This window comes from Herpailurus yagouaroundi, unplaced genomic scaffold, assembly GCF_014898765.1.
Source record: "Herpailurus yagouaroundi ecotype Mexico unplaced genomic scaffold, PumYag 192, whole genome shotgun sequence".
NCBI lineage: Eukaryota > Metazoa > Chordata > Mammalia > Carnivora > Felidae > Herpailurus > Herpailurus yagouaroundi.
The window spans coordinates 19,508,930-19,532,465 of NW_024412423.1; the positions used below are offsets into that span (position 1 = coordinate 19,508,930).

General features: G+C 39.6%; 1 protein-coding gene across 2 annotated transcripts in view; it reads left to right on the forward strand.

Moving 5' to 3' along the window:
* The window catches only part of LOC121010675 (solute carrier family 22 member 4), a 43,338-nt gene extending 33,781 nt beyond the window's left edge, over positions 1–9,557 (forward strand). Inside the window, exons 8-10 of one of the 2 annotated variants that reach the window (XM_040444421.1) lie at positions 2,194–2,376; positions 5,378–5,513; positions 7,643–9,557. In XM_040444421.1, coding sequence (XP_040300355.1) covers positions 2,194–2,376; positions 5,378–5,513; positions 7,643–7,718 — 395 coding nt within the window. In that variant the 3' untranslated portion in view covers positions 7,719–9,557. The remainder of the gene's footprint in view (positions 1–2,193; positions 2,377–5,377; positions 5,514–7,642) is intronic. The other variant, XM_040444422.1, reaches the window with a different exon arrangement.
* The last annotated feature ends 13,979 nt before the right edge of the window (positions 9,558–23,536 follow it).

The window sequence follows — 23,536 nt, forward strand, 5'->3', positions numbered from 1 at the left end:
CCCCCCCCCCCCCCCCCCCCGCCCAAACAGGAGTCAGCCTGAGAGAATCAGAAGTCACTGAGAGGAAGAACAATACTGTCAATCATCCCCTTGGTACTTTTATGTGAGGCACATATTCCAGTGTTTGTAGTTTGTAGTACTTGCCAGGTCCAGTGTAAGTCAGTGATTTTTTTTTTAAGATTTGATTTGATTTGATTTGATTCATTATTTTGAGAGAGAGAGAGAGAGAGAGAGAGAGAGAGAGAGAGAGAGAGAGAGAACATGAGCTGGGGAAGAGGGGCAGAGGGAGAGAGGCAGAATCCCAAACAGGCACCACACTGTCAGCACAGAGCCTGATGTGGGGCTCAATCCCACAACCCAGGGATCATGACCTGAGCTGAACTCAAGAGTCAGATGCTCAAACGACTGAGTCACCCAGGCACTCCTTAAAATTTTATTTTTAAGTAATCTCTACACCCAACGTGGGACTTAAACTCATGACTCCAAGATCAAGAGTTACATGCTCTTCTGACTGAGCCAGCCAGGTGCCCTTAGGCCAGTGATTTTTATGGTCTGTAATCTTTAAGCTGTTAAAGAGCACATAAAGACATTTGCTTCTTTTTTCTCTTTATATCAACCTTTATCATATTATTAAAATGTTATCAATAGATCATTGATACATAATATTATACATAGAAATATATATTTCTTAATAATTAACAGGATAAAAAGGATTGGTTCTTCCCTTTGAGGATTAAATTTAACTATATTAGCATGCTAACAACTTACTCTGAAACTGTTGTTACACATAAAAGTGGACAAAGGTCACTGAAGGAATAAATGAGCTAGAAAAACAGTACAGAAAAACAGGAAGCAACCTGTCACTCTCCACCTTTGTTTGTGTCTAATTATTAAGATATTTGAGGGGCTCAATTGGTTGAATGTCTGACTCTTGATTTCAGCTCAGTTCATGATCTCAGGGTCATGAGATTGAGCCCCATGTTAGGATCCACACTGGGCTTGGGGCCTGCTTAAGATTCTGTCTCCCTCTAACTCTCATGCTCTCTCTCTCTCTCACTCTCCTAAAAAAAAAAAGAAAGAAAGAAAAGAAAAAGATATTTAAAGAAAAAGTGTTACTTGAGGAATATCTTTATACTATAAAAACAATCCCCAAACAAGCAAAAAGGACAACAAAAGCAACTGAGTTAAGAAAATCTCACTTCTAAAACCACTTCTGAGGAGGAGTGTGGGGCAAGTTGAGGGCAAAGTACAGACTAACAGTAACCTACCCACCCCAGGATGGGATATGTGTGATATTCCTCAGACACTCCTGCCTACCCAAGAACAAAGGAAAGGGGTTTAAGTGCTTACCATGGTGATGAGGGAAGCTAAGGCAAATGAAAAATTAGATTCCCTTACTGCCTACAGCCCACTGACAAGTCCTGGAAACCAGCAGTGACCTTCCTCTAGGAGCTGCCTCAATGATGACCCTTTGTTAGGGGCAAAAGGGAATCTTGGCTTAACATTCTCCTGCCCCACCCCACACCCCAGGGTCCTGTAAGTCTACTTTAACATATAAAAATTCCCTTGGGGCACCTGGGGGCTCAGTTGGTTAAGTATCCAACTTCGGCTCATGATCTCACGGTTCGTAAGTTCGAGCCCTACATCACTCTGTGCTGACAGCTCAAAGCCTGGAGCCTGCTTCTGATTCTGTCTCCGTCTCTCTCTGTTCCTCCCCTGCTCCTGCTCTGTCTCTCTCTCTCTCAAAAATAAATAAACATTAAAAAAGATTTTTTTAATTCCTTTGGTAACTTCCTTTATCTCACCCCCAAGATATATGCTGGCAATCATACTCCAAGCTTATGGCCCCCTGATATACATATGAAGCATCTCATGACTCAGGTTTTACTAAATGGTAATAAATGGCTTATTTTCGTAACAACACCCAGTCCCTTAAGGTCCTGGAAACCTTGCTTCCAAAATTCCTTAGAGACTTACTCTATCCCTAACCCCCTCCCAACCTGAGGGTATGTAACTAGCAACTCCTCATGACCCCAAGGTAGCTCTTTCTGCCTACAGGTCCTGTCCCCATGCTTTAATAAAATCACTTTTTTGTACCCAAGATGTCTTCAAGAATTCTTTCTTGGCTGTCAGCTCTGAACCCCCACCATCACCCCAATTTACACCTCTATTTACGCTGGGTCTCTTTTCCAGATTACAACTTCTTGTCCATTGGTCTGGCGATGTTAGGAAAGTTCGGAATTACCTCTGCTTTCTCCATGCTGTATGTCTTCACTGCAGAGCTTTACCCCACCCTGGTCAGGAATATGGCTGTGGGGGTTACATCCATGGCCTCCAGAGTGGGCAGCATCATTGCTCCCTACTTTGTTTACCTCGGTGAGATGCATCTTGTCAATTTGTTCTTTTTTTAAAATATAAAGGAATAACTTTTTCATTGTGAAAAATGCTAACAGCATAAAAGGTTCTGGAAAAAGGGCAAGTTTACCTCTTCACTCTCAGGCAGCCCAAATCGCATCCCTAGAACTAAAAGGAGCTAATATTAACACTTCAGTGAATAGCCCTTCAGTTGTTTTTTATTGCAAAACATACACACACACACACACACACACACACACACACACACACACAAAGTATACACACACATACACATAAAATAAAATTAAACACAAAAAAATTGTACATACTGTTTCACAACTTTTTTTCCTTTTATTTAATTTATTTTTTTAAATTTACATCCAAATTAGTTAGCCTATAGTGCAACAATGATTTCAGGAGTAGATTCCTTAATGCCCCTTACCCATTTAGCCTGTCCCCCCTCCTACAACCCCTCCAGTAACCCTCTGTTCTCCATATTTAAGTTTCTTATGTTTTGTCCCCCTCCCTGTTTTTATATTATTTTTGCTTCCCTTCCCTTATGTTCATCTGTTTTGTATCTTAGAGTCCTCATATGAGTGAAGTCATATGGTATTTGTATTTCTCTGCCTGACTAATTTCGCTTGGCATAATACCATCTAGTTCCATCCACGTAGTTGCAAATAGCAAGATGCCATTCTTTTTGATGGCCGAGTAATACTCCATTGTGTATATATACCACAACTTCTTTATCCATTCTTCCATCGGTGGACATTTGGGCTCTTTCCATACTTTGGCTATTGTTGATAGCGCTGCTATAAACATCGGGGTGCATGTGCCCCTTCAAAATAGCATACCTGTATCCCTTGTATAAATACCTACTATGTTTCACAACTTTTTTAACTTAACATTGTATCACAGTACCTTTCCTTATTAGTATATATAGCTCTTACCTTCTTTTTCATTAGTATATAGTCTTCTAATATACGTATATGCATAAAAATGTGTTTAACTAGGCTCAATGGATGGACATTTAGGTCATTTCCAGGTTTTTGTTATTACAAATAATACTACAATGAACATTCATCTATGCCCCTATGCCCCTTTGTTCATTTAATTACATACATTCAGATTTATGTATTGTTGGAGCAATTTAAAATTTCCACAGATATTGACAAACTGGCCTCTAAACATTGTACTAATTTACAATCCAACTATCAGTATATGAGAGTGTCTATTTCTCCATATCCTCACTAACAATGGGGATTATCCAATTTTTAAATCGTTGATAATCTGTTATCTGAAAAATGGATATCATTGTTGCTTTCATTTCTATTTCTTTAATTATAAATAAGGTTGAGCAGTTTTTCGTGTCTCTATTGACATTGCATCTGTTTTTCAGTGACCTGACTGTTCATGTCTCTTGTTCATCTTTTGAATGGTTTATTTTTGATTTGTAAGAGCTCTTTGTAATTGAAAGAAACTAGCCCTTTGTGTATATGTTGTAAATATTTTTCCTAGTTTATCCTTCACTTTTTACTTAATAATATTTTTTTTGTAATGCAGGAAATTTTAGTTTTTATATAATCAAAATTCTCAATCTGGAATAACACCACAGAGGGCTTCAGTGGGTTGTTCGTGGATGTAGGATCTGGCCCTCCAAGTCAGATCCCACTGAGGACTGATGGTGAGAGATGTTGATATACCTCCTTATTCTTCCTAGTCATCCATTGGTTACCTACTGGTTCAAACACACACACACACACACACACACACACACACACACACACACACAAAGACTATATATTAATCCTCAGGAAAGGTACGTTCTAAATCTTCACAGAGAAAATGAAGCATTTTCTTGTCTTAAACATACTCTACATGGCTGCCCTGAACAACACCTAAGAAAGCACATTATTGTATAGAATGGTGTCATTTCTCCTTTCTTCCTCCCTATACGTTCAAACCCTGCTCACTTGGTCTAAAGGGTGGACCATTGGTGCCTAAGAAACAGAGGAATCCAAGACAGAGCTTTCTATTCCACAATAGCTACTCCTGTTAGTGACATAGACACCTCGCAGAAGATTCAAGTTTAACGTTTTCTGTCAAATAAAATTCTTGGGTGTGTTGTTCCTCTGTAATCTCTGTATGCAGAAGGGAAGCAAGGTGAGGATCTATTATTCTCCTGTCCAAGGAATGCCTGATAAGGAAGAGGTGGAATGGCTCATACAATTACATACAAAATCAAGACATGCAAATGTTGCAGAAAGCAACCAAAGCCAGGCAGAATGCATTCACGGTACCTGACATTTAGTGATTGAAATTGGATTGAACGTATTACTTAGGTTTTTTTTCTTTAAGAGTTTCATGGCTCTTTAGGGGCATCTGGGTGGCTTGGTGAGATTGAGCCCCACATCGGGCTCTGAGTTGGTCATGGAACCTGTTTACGATTCTCTCTCTCTCTCTCTCTCTCTCTCTCTCTGTCTCTCCCTCTACCATTCATGCTCTCTCTCTCTTAAAAAAAATATTGTTAAAAAAAAAAAAAAGAGTCTCGTGGCTCTTTGGACCTAGCTGTCCACTGCAGCCCACTTTTGCAGGCAAAAGCAAAGGCCACACCTTGTCACACCAGTCATAATGGCTAGTATCTGTCCCTGCAATATGCTTTCTCTCCTTGATGTCCTCTCATCCCTCCTCTCAAATTTCTTCCACCGTAAGAGGGAAAACTTGGTAGGCAAATAGTTCCATCAAAGGAACATGGGTCACACATGGTTAAACAGTGGCTTAGAGAATGGAACTGGCATGAAAGACCTTATGCAGCATCATGTAGGTAAATGAGTATGGAGATCATGAAGGCAATGACATCTGCCAAAGAGAAACTGTGATTGTGATATTTTACATATCTTTTTCCTTCTGACAATGTTCAGATTTAAAACTGCTCTCAAATACCATTGTTTACCATGATAAAAGGATTCCCAAAAGCATCTGAAAAATCCCTATATGTAATTGATGTTCTTGTTCCTTACAGGTGCGTACAACAGAGTTCTGCCCTACATCCTCATGGGCAGCCTGACTGTCTTGATTGGAATCATCACCCTCTTTCTCCCTGAAAGTTTTGGAGTAACTCTACCAGAGACCTTAGAGCAGATGCAGAAAGTGAAAGGGTAAGTGGAACTTTAAAAACTGATACCAGAATTCCTCAGAAGGAATAAACATGCAAGAATAGCTAGGAAGTTTCTGAAAAAGAAGGGTGGTAAATGGGGGGTAGCTCTATCAGATAATAAAGCATATTACTAAGCAAAGGTAATTAAAACAGTGTGATACTGGTGTAGGATAGAAATCCCTGGAATAGAATAGAGTTCAGAATTAAATCCAAGAAAATATGAGAAGTCAGTATATGCTAAAAAGTAGCTATTCAAAATCAGTGAGGAAAATTAGATTATTCAGTAAAAGGTGTTAGAGAACTCAGCTAGCTATGTTGTATAAATAAAAAAACTTGACTCCTACTTCAAAATACATCAAGATAAATTGAAGAGCAATTAATGTAAAATCATAAATGTTCCAGAAGAAAAGATATATATTTTTATAACCTTAGAGAAGGCCTTTCTGAATATGATATGAAAAGCAAAGAAAAATAAAGGAAAAGATTGCTATGTCTGATTGTGAAACTTTAGAAATTGTTGGCACAGCAAGAAAAGAAACCATAACTAAAAACAAAGGTCAAAAATCCAGGGGGAAAATATTTGCAACACACAATAGGTACCTGGGGCTAATATAGCTAATACACAAGAAACTCTCAGCAGTCAGTCAGAAAAAGACCAACAACTCAGTAGGAAAAATGCCAAAGGTCATCAACAAGCAGTTGACAGAAAAGGAAATTTCAATGGCAGATACATACACGAAAAGCAATACTTGTCCATATTTATAAAGAGATACAAAATAAAATAGTTCAATATATATTTTTTGTCTGTGAGATTTTATGAGAGTTTTTCCCCTGATACCAACCACTTCTTACCCAACTAGGTGTCCTGTAATTTAATTCAATTCCAACCCTTACCACCCAGAGTTTCCATCAGAATCCACAGATTTAAGAGCTCAGTCCCATAGGACTGCCCTCACTTTAGATGCTGGTGATAAATATGAGGTCCCCAGATTATCCACACTTCTATCCAACTTGGCTTCAGAGTCTGATGTTTCCACAACCCCTGTGCTCAAATTCAGTAATTGTCCAGAATGATTCACAGAACCAGGATAACACTCTCCTTACCATTTCAAGTTTATTATAAAGGATACATATGAACAACCAGATGAAGAGGTGAGGTACAAAGGGTGAGGTACAAAGAGGTGCAAAGGGTGAGGTCCAGAAGAGTCCAGGGTACAGGAACCTTCTGTCCCTGTGCAGCTGGGGAGCACTGCCATTTTGGAGCATGGATGTGTTCACCAATTCAGAAGCTCTCCAAACCTCGGTGTTCAGAGGGTTTTATGGAGGTTTTATCACATAGACATGATCAATAACTAATTCAACCTGTTGCCCCTCTCTTCTCTTGGAGGTTGGAGGGTGGGGCTGAAAGTTCCAGGCTGCTAACCAAGGCCTAGTGTTTCTGGTGACCAGTCTCCATCCTGAAACTATCAACTGACCCACCAGGAGTTGCCTCATTAGAACAAAAGACAAGACAGTCCTATTACCCCTATCACTCAGGAAATGACAAAGGATTTAGGAGCGCTGAGTCAGGAACCAGGGACAAAAATCAAATATCTTTATACAATATCACAGACTGGCAGACAATTAAAGATGAGTGGTAGTGTGGGAGAAGTTTAGATTCTAGAGTGAAAATGTCTGGCTTCAAATCCCAAATCTATTGCATAAATGAGGGAAAATTACTTAACTTTCACTGAACCTCAGTATTTGCATCTGTTGTACAGGAATAGTTCATATGGCTGTTGTGAGTTTACATAAGATAAAGTAACTTTAGCATCAAGCCATGAAAAACATAAATCTGTATGTGAGTAGATTCTGGTCCCTGAAGGAACATGTACAACAAAATGTACCCAAAACGTTGTTTCTTCTAATGATAGGACTATTTCAATATTAACTTTAGCTTGCCAAGAACTTCATGTTTACCACTCGATCCTTTCCTGAGGAGAATTGTAAAATTATAGAATACAAACTCTAGACTCCTGAGTTATTACTAGAGTTATGTTCATTGACTGGATAAATGTTTTTCAGCATCACTCTAGCATTTTAAGGAGAAGAGTCTTGACTAATTTTCTTTAGTGCTTATCTTATTTTCAGGTTCAGACTTAGGAAAAACACAAGAGATTCAGCGGAGAAAGAAGAAAATCCCAAAGTTCTCATAACTTCATTCTGATAAAATTTCCACCCCATTTGGTGACCTGAAAAACAGATGCCTAAGACTCTATGAAGAAACCAAAGTCTTTCTTGATGAAATGGACCAACCCTAAGGATTAACACTAAGATGACTTTGCTGTTGAGAAATGCTTGTCACATAGCAAACTCCAAGCCACTCTTCCAGATAATCCCCTTATTTTAAAAACAAACCATTTCTAGATAGTCCACCTTCCTAATTAATTCAATGAGATGGGTTCATAAGATTTTTTTGAAAAATGCATTGGTCAAGGACTGGTAAATTCATACAAAGATGAACCTTCATTTTCAAACATACAAATGCTATTCAAATAAAAAGAATGTCCTTGTATTAACACAACTATTAGGTGATAACAGTATATGTGTGTATGTGTATAAGTGAACTAGTACATTCAAAATTAGAGTAATTTTTGAAGTGAACCTATATATTGCTGTAACTAAATGATTATATGCACTATTCCTATCCAGAGAATTTCATACAATCCTTTGAGAGGAATTGATGGCAGATATTAATAGTGTTTTACAAGTGAAACACAGTAAGAGATCAAGAAACCTTGATATGTGGCTCATATGACCTGTTGGCCTTTATGAAGGAAACCGAGACAGTTCCCTGCCAAAATTCAGTGGCTATAACTCACAGTGTTTTGAATGGTCTGTATTTGTTGTGATCTTTTGAGGCGCATGATTGAACTTTCTGTTTCTTAAGACTGGTTGAAAAGGTATTTTGCTAGTAAACAGATAATCAGGAAAGCCACAAACCAGTTAGATTGGTAAAGATGGTTTGTATGTCCCATGGCCAAGAGACATCAGCACTCAGAAAGAAGGCTGTCCAAGCCAACAATCTGGAAAGACTTTTAAATCAGTTCTTTCCATTAATAGATTCCTTCCTAAGCACAGTATGCAGCTACATTCTCTCTGACCAGGGGTGCATCTGGTTCCATGAATGAGCAGTGTAAAAAATAATGGTCACTAATGGGGTAATGTGTTATCATAAGCTCAGAAAATAAATTTTAGGTCTCTGTCTTAACATGTTTTAGGCATGCTGAGATGATAACACAGCGAGGAGTTAATCCTGGAGGCTGAGGCAGCATGCTTTCTCTGAAAGTGGCTTCTGCGACAGCAGCACAGTGAAAAGCAACTGAGCCTTTGACATCCCCCAGCACTACAGTGTGCTCAGAGAAGGAGGTAGCTCTGGTTTTTTATATGATGCTTGGTGGCATCATCTCCTAAAAATACTTATCCCCAAGATTAAATTTTCACTAAATATTTTGTAGAGGAAATTTTGATATAACTTCTTTAATAAATGGTCCATAGTATTTCAAGTTCCTTATCTTGAACTTTTCTGATTAACCCTGAATTCTTTCTCTTTATTGTTGTATTTCTAACACATATTTTATATCCTCATGACACACTGATCCTAGCTTTTGATTGTTACTTTAAAACCCACTAGAATATCCTAGAATAGTTTATGTCATGTCATTTGCACAGTTTCATCCACCCAGTGCTTTTTTCTCCCCCATGGATGCAGCCTGTCTGGATAATTTTTCCACCTACCTTGCTGGGCACTAGGTAGCCTGTCCCACAGACAGCAGGTCACGCTGTCTCCCAAGAAGCTCTCCTTGAACTTCCTTCCCACCGGTAGTGGCTGTTCCCTCCTCTGTGCTCCTCATGTACTTGTTACCCTTACTCAGTTGGGCTCTTGTCTTATTGCTTTCCAGAGGCTAGGGGCATTACCTTGTTTGTCTTTTTATCCTCTGTAGATCTGTTTAGCATAGTGTTTTCTTGCATTTAGCAAGCATTGATAAATATTTTAGTTGAAAAACTTTGTAAATCTAGCTTGGTAAATATGTTTGATACACAGACATTAAAAAATTTAAATGCGTATATCAAAAATGCTCTCAAAGCTTTTTCTAAATATGAAAAGTGAGGATTTTATAATTACCTTTTATTGCTGTTTGTGCAGGTGCTTTATGTCTTCTGAAAATCTGTTTATATAAAGGCAACAAGTACAGGCATGATTATCTCTTCGGTAGTTCAAAGATCAAGTAGATCAATACATGCCCAAATACTATTTGATTAAACTGAAGATGCATTGCTGATTTTTAAAAACTACTTTTATTTATTTTTTTAAGTTTATGTATTTATTTTGGTAGAGAGAGAGAGAAAGAGAGAGAGGCAGAGAGAGAAGGAGGGGTCAAGAGAAAGAATCTCAGGCAGGCTCCACGCTGAGCATGGAGCCCGACTCTGGGTTCAATCCCACCACCCTGGGATCATGACCTGATTCAAAATCAAGCCACCGACCAAGCCACCGACCAAGCCACCGACCAAGCCACCTAGGCACCTCTAGAAACTACTTTTAGGGGCGCCTGGGTGGCTCAGTCGGTTGAGCGGCCAACTTCAGCTCAGGTCACGATCTCGCGGTCCGTGAGTTCGAGCCCCATGTCAGGCTCTGTGCTGACAGCTCGGAGCCTGGAGCCTGCTTCGGATTCTGTGTCTCCCTCTCTGACCCTCCCCCATTCATGCTCTGTCTCTCTCTGTCTCAAAAATAAATAAATGTTAAAAAAAAATTAAAAAAAAAAAGAAACTACTTTTAAAATTAGGGGTACAAAGCACTATCCTGCACTTACGAATAGCAATCTCAGACTGGCAGCCAATCTTACACCACATGTTCTAGAATCTAGTTTCTTGCCTGGATTCTGTTAGCATCCTAACTAGTCCCTCCTCCTTAATTCTGCTCCTGTCTTCCTTGAATCTATCCTCAGCATAGCAGTGTGGGTGATCTAAATGAGATCATGTCTTATAGCACCTGGGTGGCTCAGTCAGGTAAGCATCAGACTCTTGACCTCTGCTCATGCATGATCTTATGGTTCATGGGATAGAGCCCCACATCTGGTTCCCTGGCTGACAGCATGGAACCTGCTAGGGATTCTGTCTCTCCTTCTCTCTCTACCCCTCCCCTGCTGACACTCTTTCTCTCTCTCAAAATAAACTTAAAAAAAGTTTTTTTTTTAATGAGATCATGTTACTTTTCTACTCCAAACCTTCCAGTAGCTTCTCCTCTCAGCCAGGTGCTTTTCTTCCCCCCTTTATGCTCCCACAGCACATACTTTTATTATGTGAGTTATGTCCCACATCAGTCAAGTTTTTAAAAAGTCAAAGTCTTTACAATAATCTATACAGAGGACGACTACATGTCTCAGTTTTCCCAGAGGAGCCACAGCTGGCCCAGGGTGATTATTAATACCCCCCACAACCTTTCATGCTAAAAATGCTCCAGTTTGATATATAGCTCCTAGTTTGGAACATATATAGCTCCCAGTGTGGAGTTATATATGCTCACCAACTGATAGGGCCATATTCTGTGTGTCCCCACCCTATGTCTTTCTTCATATGTCGCCTGCTTCCTAAATACTTATCCGACCACCCAGTCTAAAATTGCATCCTGTTCTCTGTCTGTCCTCAACTCACCCATTCCTGCTTCATTTTTCTTCATAGTTCCTATCACCCTCTAACATCCTAACTAATTTACTTCTTCATTTTTTCAAATGTTCTTCTTCCTCCTGGAGCTTACAATTCCATGAGGGGCACTTCTGTATCCCCAGAAGTTAGAACAGTGGTTGGCACATAGCAGGTACTTGATAAAATATTTGTCTAAAAATGAATAAATAGGGGCACCCGGGTGGCTCAGTCGGTGAAGCATCTGACTTCGGCTCAGGTCATGATCTCACGTTTCATAGGTTCGAGCCCTGCGTCAGGCTCTGTGCTGATAGTGCAGAGCCTGAAGCCTGCTTCAGGTTCTCTCTCTCTCTCTCTCTCTCTCTCTCTCTCTCTCTCCACCTCTGCCACTCACACTCTGTCTCTCTCTCAAAAATAAACATTAAAAAAAGTTTTTAAGTAAAAAAACATTAAAAAAATAAAAATGAATAAATAGGGGTGCCTGCGTGGCTCAGTTGGTTGAGTCCCACTCTTGATTTTGACTCAGGTCATGATGCCACCAGAGTCATAGGATCGAGCCCCATGTCGGGCTTGGCGCTAAGTGTGGAGCCTGCTTGATATTCCCTTTGCCCTTCTCCCCTGCTCTCGTGCTCTCTCTCTCTAAATAAAATAAATTTATCAATCAATCAATCAATAATGAATAAATATATTATGGTCATTATTATAGTTAAATTGGCAAAAGTAATTACTAGTTTTCAAATAAGAAAATGTTGGCCAATAAACATACCAAACAAGCATTCTGCTTTAGAAGTAATTGAAAGAATACTAATTGAAGTAGCAATGTGCTGCCATTTTGCAACTAACAAAAGATTACAAAATGATAGTGTTCAATAATAATGATTGTATGAAGAGATATACTTTCATATTCTTCTGGTGGGAGTGTAAATTGGATTATTTTTTCTGGAAAATAAATTGGCAAAGCATTTCCAAAGCCTTAGAATGCTTGGATTTTTTTTTTAAGTTTATTCAATTTGAGAGAGGTAGAGCATGTGTGTGAGTGAGTAGGAGAGGGGCAAGGAGAGAGGGAGGGAGAGAATCCCAAACAGGCTCTGTGCAGTCAGAGCAGAGCCCAATGCGGGGCTCAATCCCACAAACCACAAGATCATGACCTGAGCTGAAATCAAGAGTCAGATGCTTAACCGATTGAGCCACCCAGGCACCCCTGGATTATTTTTTTTAATTTATTAACTCCACAACTAGGAAATAGTCAGAGATATATGAACTCTTTATGCAGAGATGTTTATTACATTATTATTTGCAATTTTAAAAAACTAAGTATGGCCTAACAAAGGAGGTGAAAGACTTATTCATTGAAAATACAAAACATTGCTAAAAGAAATCAAAGAATATATAAATAAATGGTAACATATCCTGTGCTCATGGAGTGGAAGACTCAAATATTATTAAAACGTCCAACTAATCAGAGTAATCTACAAATGCAATGCAATTGCTGTCAAAATCTCAGTGGCATTTTTGCAGAACTAGGAAAAAACATCCTAAGATTTATGTGGAATCTCAAGGGAACCCAAACAGCTAAAACAATCTTGAAAAAGAACAGAGTTGGAGGCTTCACACTTTCCAGCCTCCAAATATACTACAAACAACAGTACTCAAGACAGTGTGGTAGTGGCATAAAGACAGATATATAGATCAACATAAGAGAATAGAGATCCCAGATAAACCCTTACATATATGGGGAAATTATTTTAGACAAGAGTGTCAACACTACACATTGGGGAAAGGACAGTCTCTTCACCAAATGGCTTTGTTAAAACTGGATATTCACATGCAAAAAGTTGGATCCATACCTTACACCATAATACAAAAATTAACTGAGAATAAAGACCTAAATGTAAGACCTAAAAAACTCTAAGAAGAAAAACTTCAGGGTACTGAATTTGGGGATAGTTTCTTGGACATGGCACCAAAACCATTGGCAAGAGAAGCAAAAATAGACAAATGGGACTATATCAAACTTAAAAACTTGAGTGTCAAAGGCAACAGAGTGAAAAGGCAGCCTATGGAATGAAAAAACATGTTTACAAATCATATATCTAATAAAGGATCACTGTCCAGAATGTAAAAGAAACTTCTACACTCAACAACAAAAACAATAGTCTGATTTAAAAATGGGCCAAGGATTTGAATAGACAATTCTCCAAAGAAGATGTACAAATGGCCAGCAAGCATATGAAGGTGCTCAACGTCACTAATCATTAGATAGATAAGTGGAAACCAAAACCACGAGATACCATCTCATACCCAGTAGGATGGCTGCTATAAAAAGAGCAGATAACAAGTGTTGACAAGGATGTGGAGAAATTAGAATACTTGTGCACTCTTGGTGGAAATGTGAAATGGTGGAGCCACTATGGAAAACAATATGGAGGTTCCTCAAAAATTTAAAAATAGAATGACAATATGACTCAACAAAACAGTTCAAAGCAGACTCTAGCAGAGCTATTTGCACACTCATGCAGCATTATTTACAAAAGCTAAGAACTGGAAGCAACCCAAATGTTCATCAACAGATGAATAGATAAAGAAAATGTGGTGTGCATGTACAATGCAACATTATGTAGCGTCGGGGAAAAAAAGGAAATCCTGCTGCATGCTGTAACACGCATGAACCTCAAGAACACTATCCTAAGTGAAATAAGCCAGTCACAAAAGGGCAAATCTGTATGATTCCACTCACATAAAGTATCTAAAATGTCAAAATCATAGAAACAGGAAGTAGAAAGATGGTTAACAAGAGCAGGGAAAAGGGAGAGTTAGCGTTCCATGGGTTTCAGTTTTGCAAGATGAAGAAGTTCTAGAGATCTGTTCATAACAATGAAAATATGCATACTACTGCTGAACAGTACACTTACAAATGGTGCAGATGGCAAAATTTAATGTTATGTGTTTTTTTACCACAATAAAAAAAAAGTTAAGTTGGATACAGTTAAATAAATCAGTAATGGTGTGTTTTTTTGAAAGAATATTATTCAGCATTTAAAAACAGTATTTAAGAATTTTTTTTCAAGTCTTTTTTTTTTTTTTTTCAACGTTTATTTATTTTTGGGACAGACAGAGACAGAGCATGAACGGGGGAGGAGCAGAGAGAGAGGGAGACACAGAATCAGAAGCAGGCTCCAGGCTCTGAGCCATCAGCCCAGAGCCCGACGCGGGGCTCGAACTCACGGACCGCGAGATCGTGACCTGGCTGAAGTCGGACGCTTAACTGACTGCGCCACCCAGGCGCCCCATCAAGTCTTATTTATTTAAGCGATCTCTATACCCAACATGGGGCCCGAATTCATGTCTCTGAGATCAAGAGTCACATGTTGTCATGACCGAACCAGCCAGGTGCCCCTAAGAACTATTTTTAATAATATGATAAAATACTTGTGATATAATGCAAGTATTAAAAAATAGTATGTAATAGTATTAACCAAATAATGAATGCATGCTTGAACAAAATATGTGTAAAATACACAAAAAAAACAACTAGAAGGAAATATTTCAAAGTGTTAACAGTAAGTATGTCTGGGTGGGGGATTTTAGATGACTTCTGTTTTAGTTTCCTTTTTGTAGTTTTCCATACTTCACAAATGTTTCACAAATATATTACTTTTGTAATCATAAAGAAGTTAAAAAATATAAACTTTTATTAAGTGTCAACTAAGTATGAGGTCTCAGGGACCAAAGATGAAGAACACAAAGAATACAAAATTCTTGCTCATAGTGGTCTCAGTCTAGCCAAATTATAAATTCCTGTCTGTGTGGCCTTGGCAGCTAGCCCAGTGCCCTGACCTGGGGCTGGTCTCTGTGGAGCTGAAACTCAGGTCAAAGTCATTTTCTGCTATCCAGACCTGGGCTTTTAAAAAAAAAAATTTTTTTTTAAATGTTGATTTACTTTCGGGAGACAGCAAGAGACAGAGTGCAAGCAGGGGAGGGGCAGAGAGAGAGGGAGACACAGAATCAGAAGCAGGCTCCAAGCTCTGAGTGGTCAGCACAGAACCCGACGTGGGGCTCAAACTCACAAACCGTGAGATTATGACCTGAGCGGAAGTTGGATGCTTAACTGACTGAGCCACCCAGGTGCCCCAGACCTGGGCATTTTTATACCTCTCCTCTCTGCTTGAGCAGCTGTCACCTACGTCTACCCTGATTTGGTTTCACCAAGCCACACTTGCTCTGCTGAAGCAAATTACCTTATCACTGGGGTTCTATTTAACCGACCGCCAAATGGCTTATAAAAAGTTATGAGGACTTGAAAAAAAATTATAAGGATGTGAACTATCAGTGTCTCAGTTTGGCACAGAAGTCTTCAACCTGATTTTGAGAACCATGAGACTTTTATCTAATGCTGCAAATTTGACCTTCCTTGTCAAACACTCTCCTTCTAACTTCCTCTGTGCTCCTGTCCCTGCAAAGCCCACCATTTCACGCTCCCTCTGTTGCCTTCCTGCCATTCTGTTCCACTCTGGACAAACATCTGTCCTCCTTTAAGTATATCTCTGGGTGCTTTCTCCACATCCTCACCCTGACAGAGACCTAGCTTCCCCCTGAGCACCCCACTTCCTTTCTGGTCCTGTCTCACTGAGGCTATTTATTTCCCACTTTCTGTGAAATTCAGAGCCAGGTAAATTCTCGGCATTTACCTAGATGTTCACTGGCAGTTCCAAACTAGAACCCCTTCTCCTTCACGTACATGAAATACCTCCTTCAAGGTTAATGCTGTAACCTTATGGTTGCTGTTACCAACAATCTGCCCAGTTGCTTATCCACATTCTGTGAGCTCTCTGGAACCCAGTCTGATACTGATGACTTTTGTGCTCAGGAGCATGAGTAATTGTACACCTACCTCAGCTTCAGGGTACTTGACCTTTACCCGTACTTCAGTCCCTCACTGCCAAGGACACACCCTCGTCCCTGTCAACAATCACAGTAACTCTGCCTCATTCCAGTACCTTTTGTTTTCCTCACAACCCTTCAGTTCTGACCTTGGTTCCTTTTGCTTCCAGTTTATACTTCATGATCCCCTCAATTCAGTCACCTAACTCTGGGCCTTTTGTTTACTCAAACCATTTGACTCTTCACTCTCAATCCAAGATGCTGAATTAAGATACAGGAGAGGGGACAGGCACCTGGGTGGCTCAGAAGGTTGAGCGGTTGAGTGTCCGACTTAGGCTCAGGTCATGATCTTGCGGCTTATGGGTTTGAGCCCCACATTGGGCTCTCTGTTGTCAGTGCAGACCCTGCTTTGGACTCTGTCTCCCTCTCTCTGCCCCTCCCCTGCTGGTTCTCTCCCTCTCTCTGTCTCTCTCTCTCTCTCTCTTCTCTTCTCTTTCTCAAAATAAATAAACTTAAAAAAAGATACAAGAGAGGGGAGATCACCGATGGGTTGGAGGAAAGTGTCGGCTGGGAGAGTGACAAATGGGCTGAGGGTCCAGCTGTGATTGGAAATGGAAATGTGTAGAGACGCCAATTCACATGGTTGTGTGATTTTTCTCCAGTATCCCAGGGTAGGAGTGAAATGCACACCTGGTTGGATTTGGGGTTTGTAGTTCAGGTGAACAGAATGACAAGACAGTAGAGGAACTGAGACTGACTGAGCCAAAGGACCATAGTATTCAAGAGGAAAGGGAAAAAAACATGACGACTTCTGTTGTGCTAGTATGCTGTGTCCATCCACTTTTTTTCTTTATTTCAGGTGTATGAGAAACTGGCACAGTGTTAAGATCGAGAGCTAGAGTGCAGATCAGCCTAAGGTGTCAGAATCTGCCCCATCTCTCTTAGACTATTCACCAAGGATGTGACCATGTTGATATGAAACCTGAGGAGGCTGAATGCGGTCACTTGGCATGGGCAAAAGTTTAGATTTCAGTTTTAAACATAATGAGATGTAGCGTTAATAATTAAAAGTGTAGGCAAGGAGGCAGACCCACCAGAGTTTTAATTGGGACCTGTCACATACTAACCAGAGCAACTGCATAAATTATTGAACTTCTCTTTGGCTGTAAAGTGAAGACAATGAGAATATCTACCTCATAGAACTGATGTGAGGACTAAACGATGTCACAGGCTATTGATATTATTATTATTGTAACATCGCAACAGCAAAGAGGATGGATACTTGATCAGGACTAATTTCCACCCTAACTTGGCATCTAGCTCAGAAGATTAAGATCATCAATAACTTATATTATCCAAATTTAACAAAGTCTCCTGATATCTTCCTATGGAATCTTACTCCAATATGACTCATATCCCATCTTATCTCATAAGGAGACCAAATGTTCCTATGTATCTTTTCTCTTGGTTAATTTCTTCCAGACTTATGACTTTAAATACCATCCATATGCAGATAACTCCCTGATTTATATCTCATTCTGACCTCTCCTATGAGAGGTCTCCTATGAACTTCATATTCATATACCCAACTATCTCCAAACTTCTACTGAAATACAAGTTTAAAATATTAATATACTTACAAATAAGTTTATTTTTATATTTAAAGTATACCTCTTGCACAGGCAACAAAAGGAAAAATAGATAAATTGGATTACACCAAAATTTAAAACTTTTGTGCATAAAAGGACATGATCAACAGAGTGAAAAGGCAACCATGGAAGGGGAGAAAATATTTGGAAGTCACCTATCTGATAAGAAGTTAATATCTAGAATATATAAAGAACTCCTACAACTCAACAACAACAACAACAAACAACTCAATTAAAAAAAATGAGCAAAGGACTTCATGGACATTTCTTCAAAGAAAATACACAAATGGCCAGTAAGCACATAACATAATGCCCAACATCACTAATCATGAAGCGAATACCAATCCAAACCACAATAAGACATCATCTCATATTCATTAGGATGGCTGCTATTAAAGAAAAATAGAAAATAACAAGTGTTGGTGAGGATGTGTAAAAATTGGAACCTTTTTGTGCTGTTGATGGGAATGGAAAATGGTGCAGTTCCCTATAGAAAACAGCATGGCAGTTCCTCAAAAAAAATACAATTGCCATGCAATCCAGCAATCTCATTTCTTAGTATATACTTAATAGAACTGAAAGCATGGACTTGAAGAGATATTTATATACTCATGTTCCTATAGCAACACTATTCACAGTAGCCAAACGATGGAAGCAACCGAAGTGTCTATTGACCGATAAATGAAAGAACCAACTGTGGTCTATACATACAGTGGAATATTATTCAGCCTTGAAAAGAAAGAAAATTCTGACATATGCTATAGCACAGATGAACCTTGTGGACAGTGTGCTTAATGAAATTAGCCAGTCACACCAGGACACACAGGACTGTAGGATTCCAGTTATATGAGGTACCAAGAGTGGTCCAGCTTATAGAACCAGAAAGTAGAAGGATGGTTGCTAAGGGCTGGGGGGAGGGAGAGAGTGGGAAGTTAGTGTTTAATGGGGACAGAGTTTCAGTTTTGCAACATCAAAAGAGTTCTAGAGATGGATGGCAGGAATGGTCGTACAACAATGTGAATGTACTTAATGCCACTGAACTCTATTCTTAAAATGGTCAAGATGATAATTTCATGTCATGTGTATTTAACCATGATAAACTTTTTAAAAAATTAAAATGAAGTAAAACTTGTAATTTCCCACACCCCCACCCACCCCATCAATGTCCTTATTCTAAAAATTGGCACCAAGTTGCTTAGTCCAAAACTCCAGGATTCGTCCTTAATTTCCTCCCCTCCTGCCCATATCCAATAGTAAGTCGTGTTACCTTTTGCTTCCGAAATATGTTCTGAGTTTATCCGTTCATCTCTTTCACAGATACTGTTGTACTTCAGGCCATCATATGCTCTGGCCTGTGGTGCCACACCGGCTTCCTAAGCAGTTGACCTGTTTTCTTTCTTGTCCTCTCCAGTCAATTGGTATACCAACCAGAGTGCTCTTTTTATGGTAGAAACCACCTGTTTTTCTTTCTCTACTTAAAAATACTCTGATAGTTCCTCATCGCACCTATAATAAAATCCAAACTCCTTGCCACTGTTTACAGGGCGCTAGATGATCTGGTGTCCATACAAACTGGCCTCCCTCCAATGTCTCTGACCTTATGTCCCATCACTACTAGCTTTGATCACTATGTTCCAGTCACGCTGGTCTTCCCTCTGTTGTTCCAACACCCCCAAGCACATGCCCTTTCCTTGCAGACTTAGCATTTGCTGCGCCTCTGCTTGGTACACTCTCTTCCCAGATCTTCACTTGATAGGTTCCTTCTGATGCCTTGCGTCTCAGCTTAGCTATCACCTTCTCAGAAAAATATTCTTTTACCATTCAATCTAAGGTAGCCACCCACTGACTGTCACTCTTTACACTGTCATTCTCTTCTATCTTTTCTTGGCACTTACCACTACTAGAAATTCCTATTTGTTTTCACAAGTTTATCGTCAGTTTCACCATCCCCCCCCCCAACTAAAGTGTGAGCTCTGTGAGAATAGATACCTTGTTTGTTTCCTCGATTCCCAGAACCCAGAACACTGTTGGGCACATTACATCCTATTTGCTGACTGAAGGAAGAAGTAAGTAACATGAATGACTCAATTTTCCTTCTATATCACATACAGACATAAAAGCCTTTTGGCTGAACTGATATTTCTAACATTAGCCATCACCAATATCTTTTCTATCTATTCTAGAATGTGGTAACCAGTCTTCAAAAGGCAAGCAACATATTTGACATTTCATTTTATGCAGGTATACCCTGAGGGGAATGAGTTTACATTCCTACTGTTGCTGAAGTGTGTAGCAATGTGTAATTATTTACCTGGAATTTAAAAATTGTCCTGTATTTCTTGAAGCCAGATTGTAGGTTTTCACATTGGAAATTACACTTGTTCAAAGTAAAATTCCAGACATCTAAGTCCTTAAAAACTTGTTCAAAGTATTTCATTACATACTTTTTCTAGTCCTAAAAATGTTTCACGGTTCATTCTCTTCACGGTTAGTTATCTATCTGTCCAGGACAAAATAAATTGGGACTTAAAAGGCAGGACCATATACCAGCACAAATGTGATTTCTCTGCCTCTTCTATCTGTGCAACCCCAAACTCCTTCAAAGTCAAACCTCTAACCACAGTTGGGCCCATGAATATAGACTATTCTGTCATTATTTTTGAGGTGTGTCTGCAGTGGACACCAGGGCACCAGTGGCACAAAAGTACTGCATTCCCACTGACAAATGAAGTCTTGCTATGGCAAGTTCAACTGCAGCTGTTCTACTGTACCCAAAGTACTGATAGGTATGGGTGATGAAATGCTACTTGGGATGTTGTCTGATGAGGGGGATAGACCCCTATTCCTCCACTCTTGAGTCATACTCTGATGTTCTGAGGCGAAGGCAAATGAAATGTCACAGAGATCTTGTCAAAAAAAATAGCTATTCCAGATTTCACTTTCTATAAAATCTGTACACAATCTGTGGAATTGACAGCATTGCCTGGGCAGACCCTCTGAATCATCCTTCACTCCAATAATGAAGCTATAACATTGGACTAAGCCTGGACCTCCTCTCTTTTCCCAAAGGAGTTCTTTCTTTGGAGGCTTCTCCTTCCTTCCTCAAGCAAGTTAAGGGCTGCCTGCTTCAGCTCACTTAATGTAAACATTTCCAAATCTATGGAGAACTTGTAGTTCCAAAAGTGTTTCTTTAGTCAATAAGCAAAAATAAAAATAACTATAGTTAATACTTATTTCACACTTAACATGTGCTAGCTAGGCACTGAGCTCACCACTACCATCTGGGAAATTGAGGTTTGGAAAGTTTATAAACTTGCTCACGTTTACAAGCTAGGACTTGAAGGAGTCAGTAATTGAATGCTGACAGTTCTACCCAGAGACTATGCTCTTAACTAATGCACTGTATTGTCTCTTAACCTGGAATTGTAAAGTTTCCAAAATTCTATCTTTTTGAATAGAAGATAAATCAAGGAGTTATAGATGTTTATTCTTCCTTATTTTAATCCATTATTTAATAATCTGTGTATTTTTTTAACATTTTTTTTTATTCTGAGAAACAGAGCATGAGTGGCGGAGGGGCAGAGAGAGAGGGAGACACACAGTATGAAGCGGGCTCCAGGCTCTGAGCTGTGAGCACAGAGCCTGATGTGGGGCTCAAACCCGTGACCAGTGATATCCTGACGGACGCTTAACTGACTGAGTCACCCAGGTGCCTCTTAATCTCTCTTTTAAAAGATGCAGTTTCAATAATAATAACATTCAGAGAGTAACCACCGCCCCACCTAGAACTGGAAGCCGCTGCTACAGGTTGCTCTTTGCTTTGTGCACATAGACAAGCCTTTTTTGGCAAAAGATTTGTTTTCTTAAAATCTTTTTTGATAACCTACTGAATTGTTTTCAGACCCTTCAGGAGTGTTTTCTGATGTCCAAGTGATATTTCTTAAGACCTTTTCACTTTTTTTGGTCTGGGTGCAGGTCAGCATTCTTCTCAGAGACGCTTTAGTTTATTTTGAAATATTGAAACAATTTTGAGAATTGATACAAAAAAAGTTTATTTTCAAGAAGCTTGGTTTTCCTTTTCAGTTAGTTCCAGAAAAGGACTGTTACTTGAGATAAGATGTTAGAAAGGACTAAGTGCACTTTTGAAGGCAAAGCCAGACATGTTCAGGAGGCAGGAATATTGTACGTATAAACAAAATGACTAGCATCTGTGTTAACACTTTTATCTCAAGTTTTAAAAATCTATGTTTTTATGTTTTAGGAAAATGTTTATATTTTCTTGCATAAAACATGCTGACTTGTCCTCTATTTTTATTTTCAATTTAGAATATAATCACTATTAAAGAGTGTTTATCCAAGAAATTACATTTAAACAATATACATTTAGTTCTCTATCACCAAGCCACTGTTATAAAAAAAAAAAAAAAGGAATATGCTGCAATGTTAAATTTAGCAGCCCTAATTTTTAAAGGCTTTATAACAGTGCTGTCCAATAAGATAGCCACTAAAGCTACATGTGGCTACAGAGCACTTAAAATGTGGTTAATCCAAATTGAAATGTGCCGTAAAATACACACTGGATTCTTAATATTAGTATGAAAAAGAAAAGTAAGATCAATGATTTTTTATATTAGAATATAAAATATCTCATTAATTTCTATGTTGATTACATGATGAAATGATAATGTTGGAAATCTCAGACTGAATATATTATTAAACATATTATTAAAACTAACTTCATCCATTCCTTTTTACTTTTCTTAATATGTAGTGTTTCCAGATAAAATATGGGACACCCAGTTACATGTGAATTTCATATGTTCCTGCTTATATTTTAATACTATAAAATTATCCCTCTTTTAACTGAAATTCAAATTTTCACTGGTTATATTTTTATTTGCTACAACTGGTAACTTTATTAATATGACTACTAGAAAAACTTAAATTATAAACGTAATCTATTGGACAGTGAAACTTTAGAAGCATCTTTTGTTTTGTGTTTTTACCAGCTATTGAGCCAATTGTGCAGAAATACCTAATCTGAAGGAACATTTAATCCTAGACTGGGATCGTCAACACTCTCGAAGTTAAATTTTTACATTTGTTTTAACAAGTTAAAGGACAACAAAGGGGCTTGACGCAGACCAAAGTATGGAAAGGGCATTTGGATTAGAATTAAAAGTCATTGCTCCCAGCCTCTCCATTAGGGTAGTTAACGGTTCCACTTTCAAAACAATCTCTGCCACTGTTACAAGGATGGGCGGAGTCAAGGTCAGTTAACTGGCAGGGAGACTCTGGGCCAGTCACAGTCCCTCAAGAGAAGTCAGTAAAAAGTTGGCGGGGGTGGAGGGACGGTATTTTTATACTTGACCCTCCCACTCGGGTGGTCTAGCCATCCCCTCCCCTGGCTCCGCGCTGGGCCAGACGCCGAGGCGCCGAGTCTCACTGCCTTCCTAAGCCGAACCACGGCTACCTGGGTTGCAAGACCAAGACTGTTCCTGCAAAGGTCCGGCGCCAACCAGCTAGACCCCAGATCTGCGCCCCGTGAGAGCCACAGGTGCGCGCAGCGGCTGGGGCCCGCCCACCCGCCGTCACGCACAGACCCAGTCCCGCCTCTCCGTCTGCGCCGCTAAGCCCAGAGCCCGCCCCAGCCTCGAGCTCTATGTAAAGCAGGTCTCTGCAGGCAGGCCGCTATGGCGTCTGGAGCGCGACAGCCCGTTCAGTCAGAGGGCCGACAAACCGCCCCTCCCTCTCTGGGTCGCGCGGCGAGGGCCTGGCGCGCACGCGCACGCGCACGCTCCACCCCCCGCCCCCA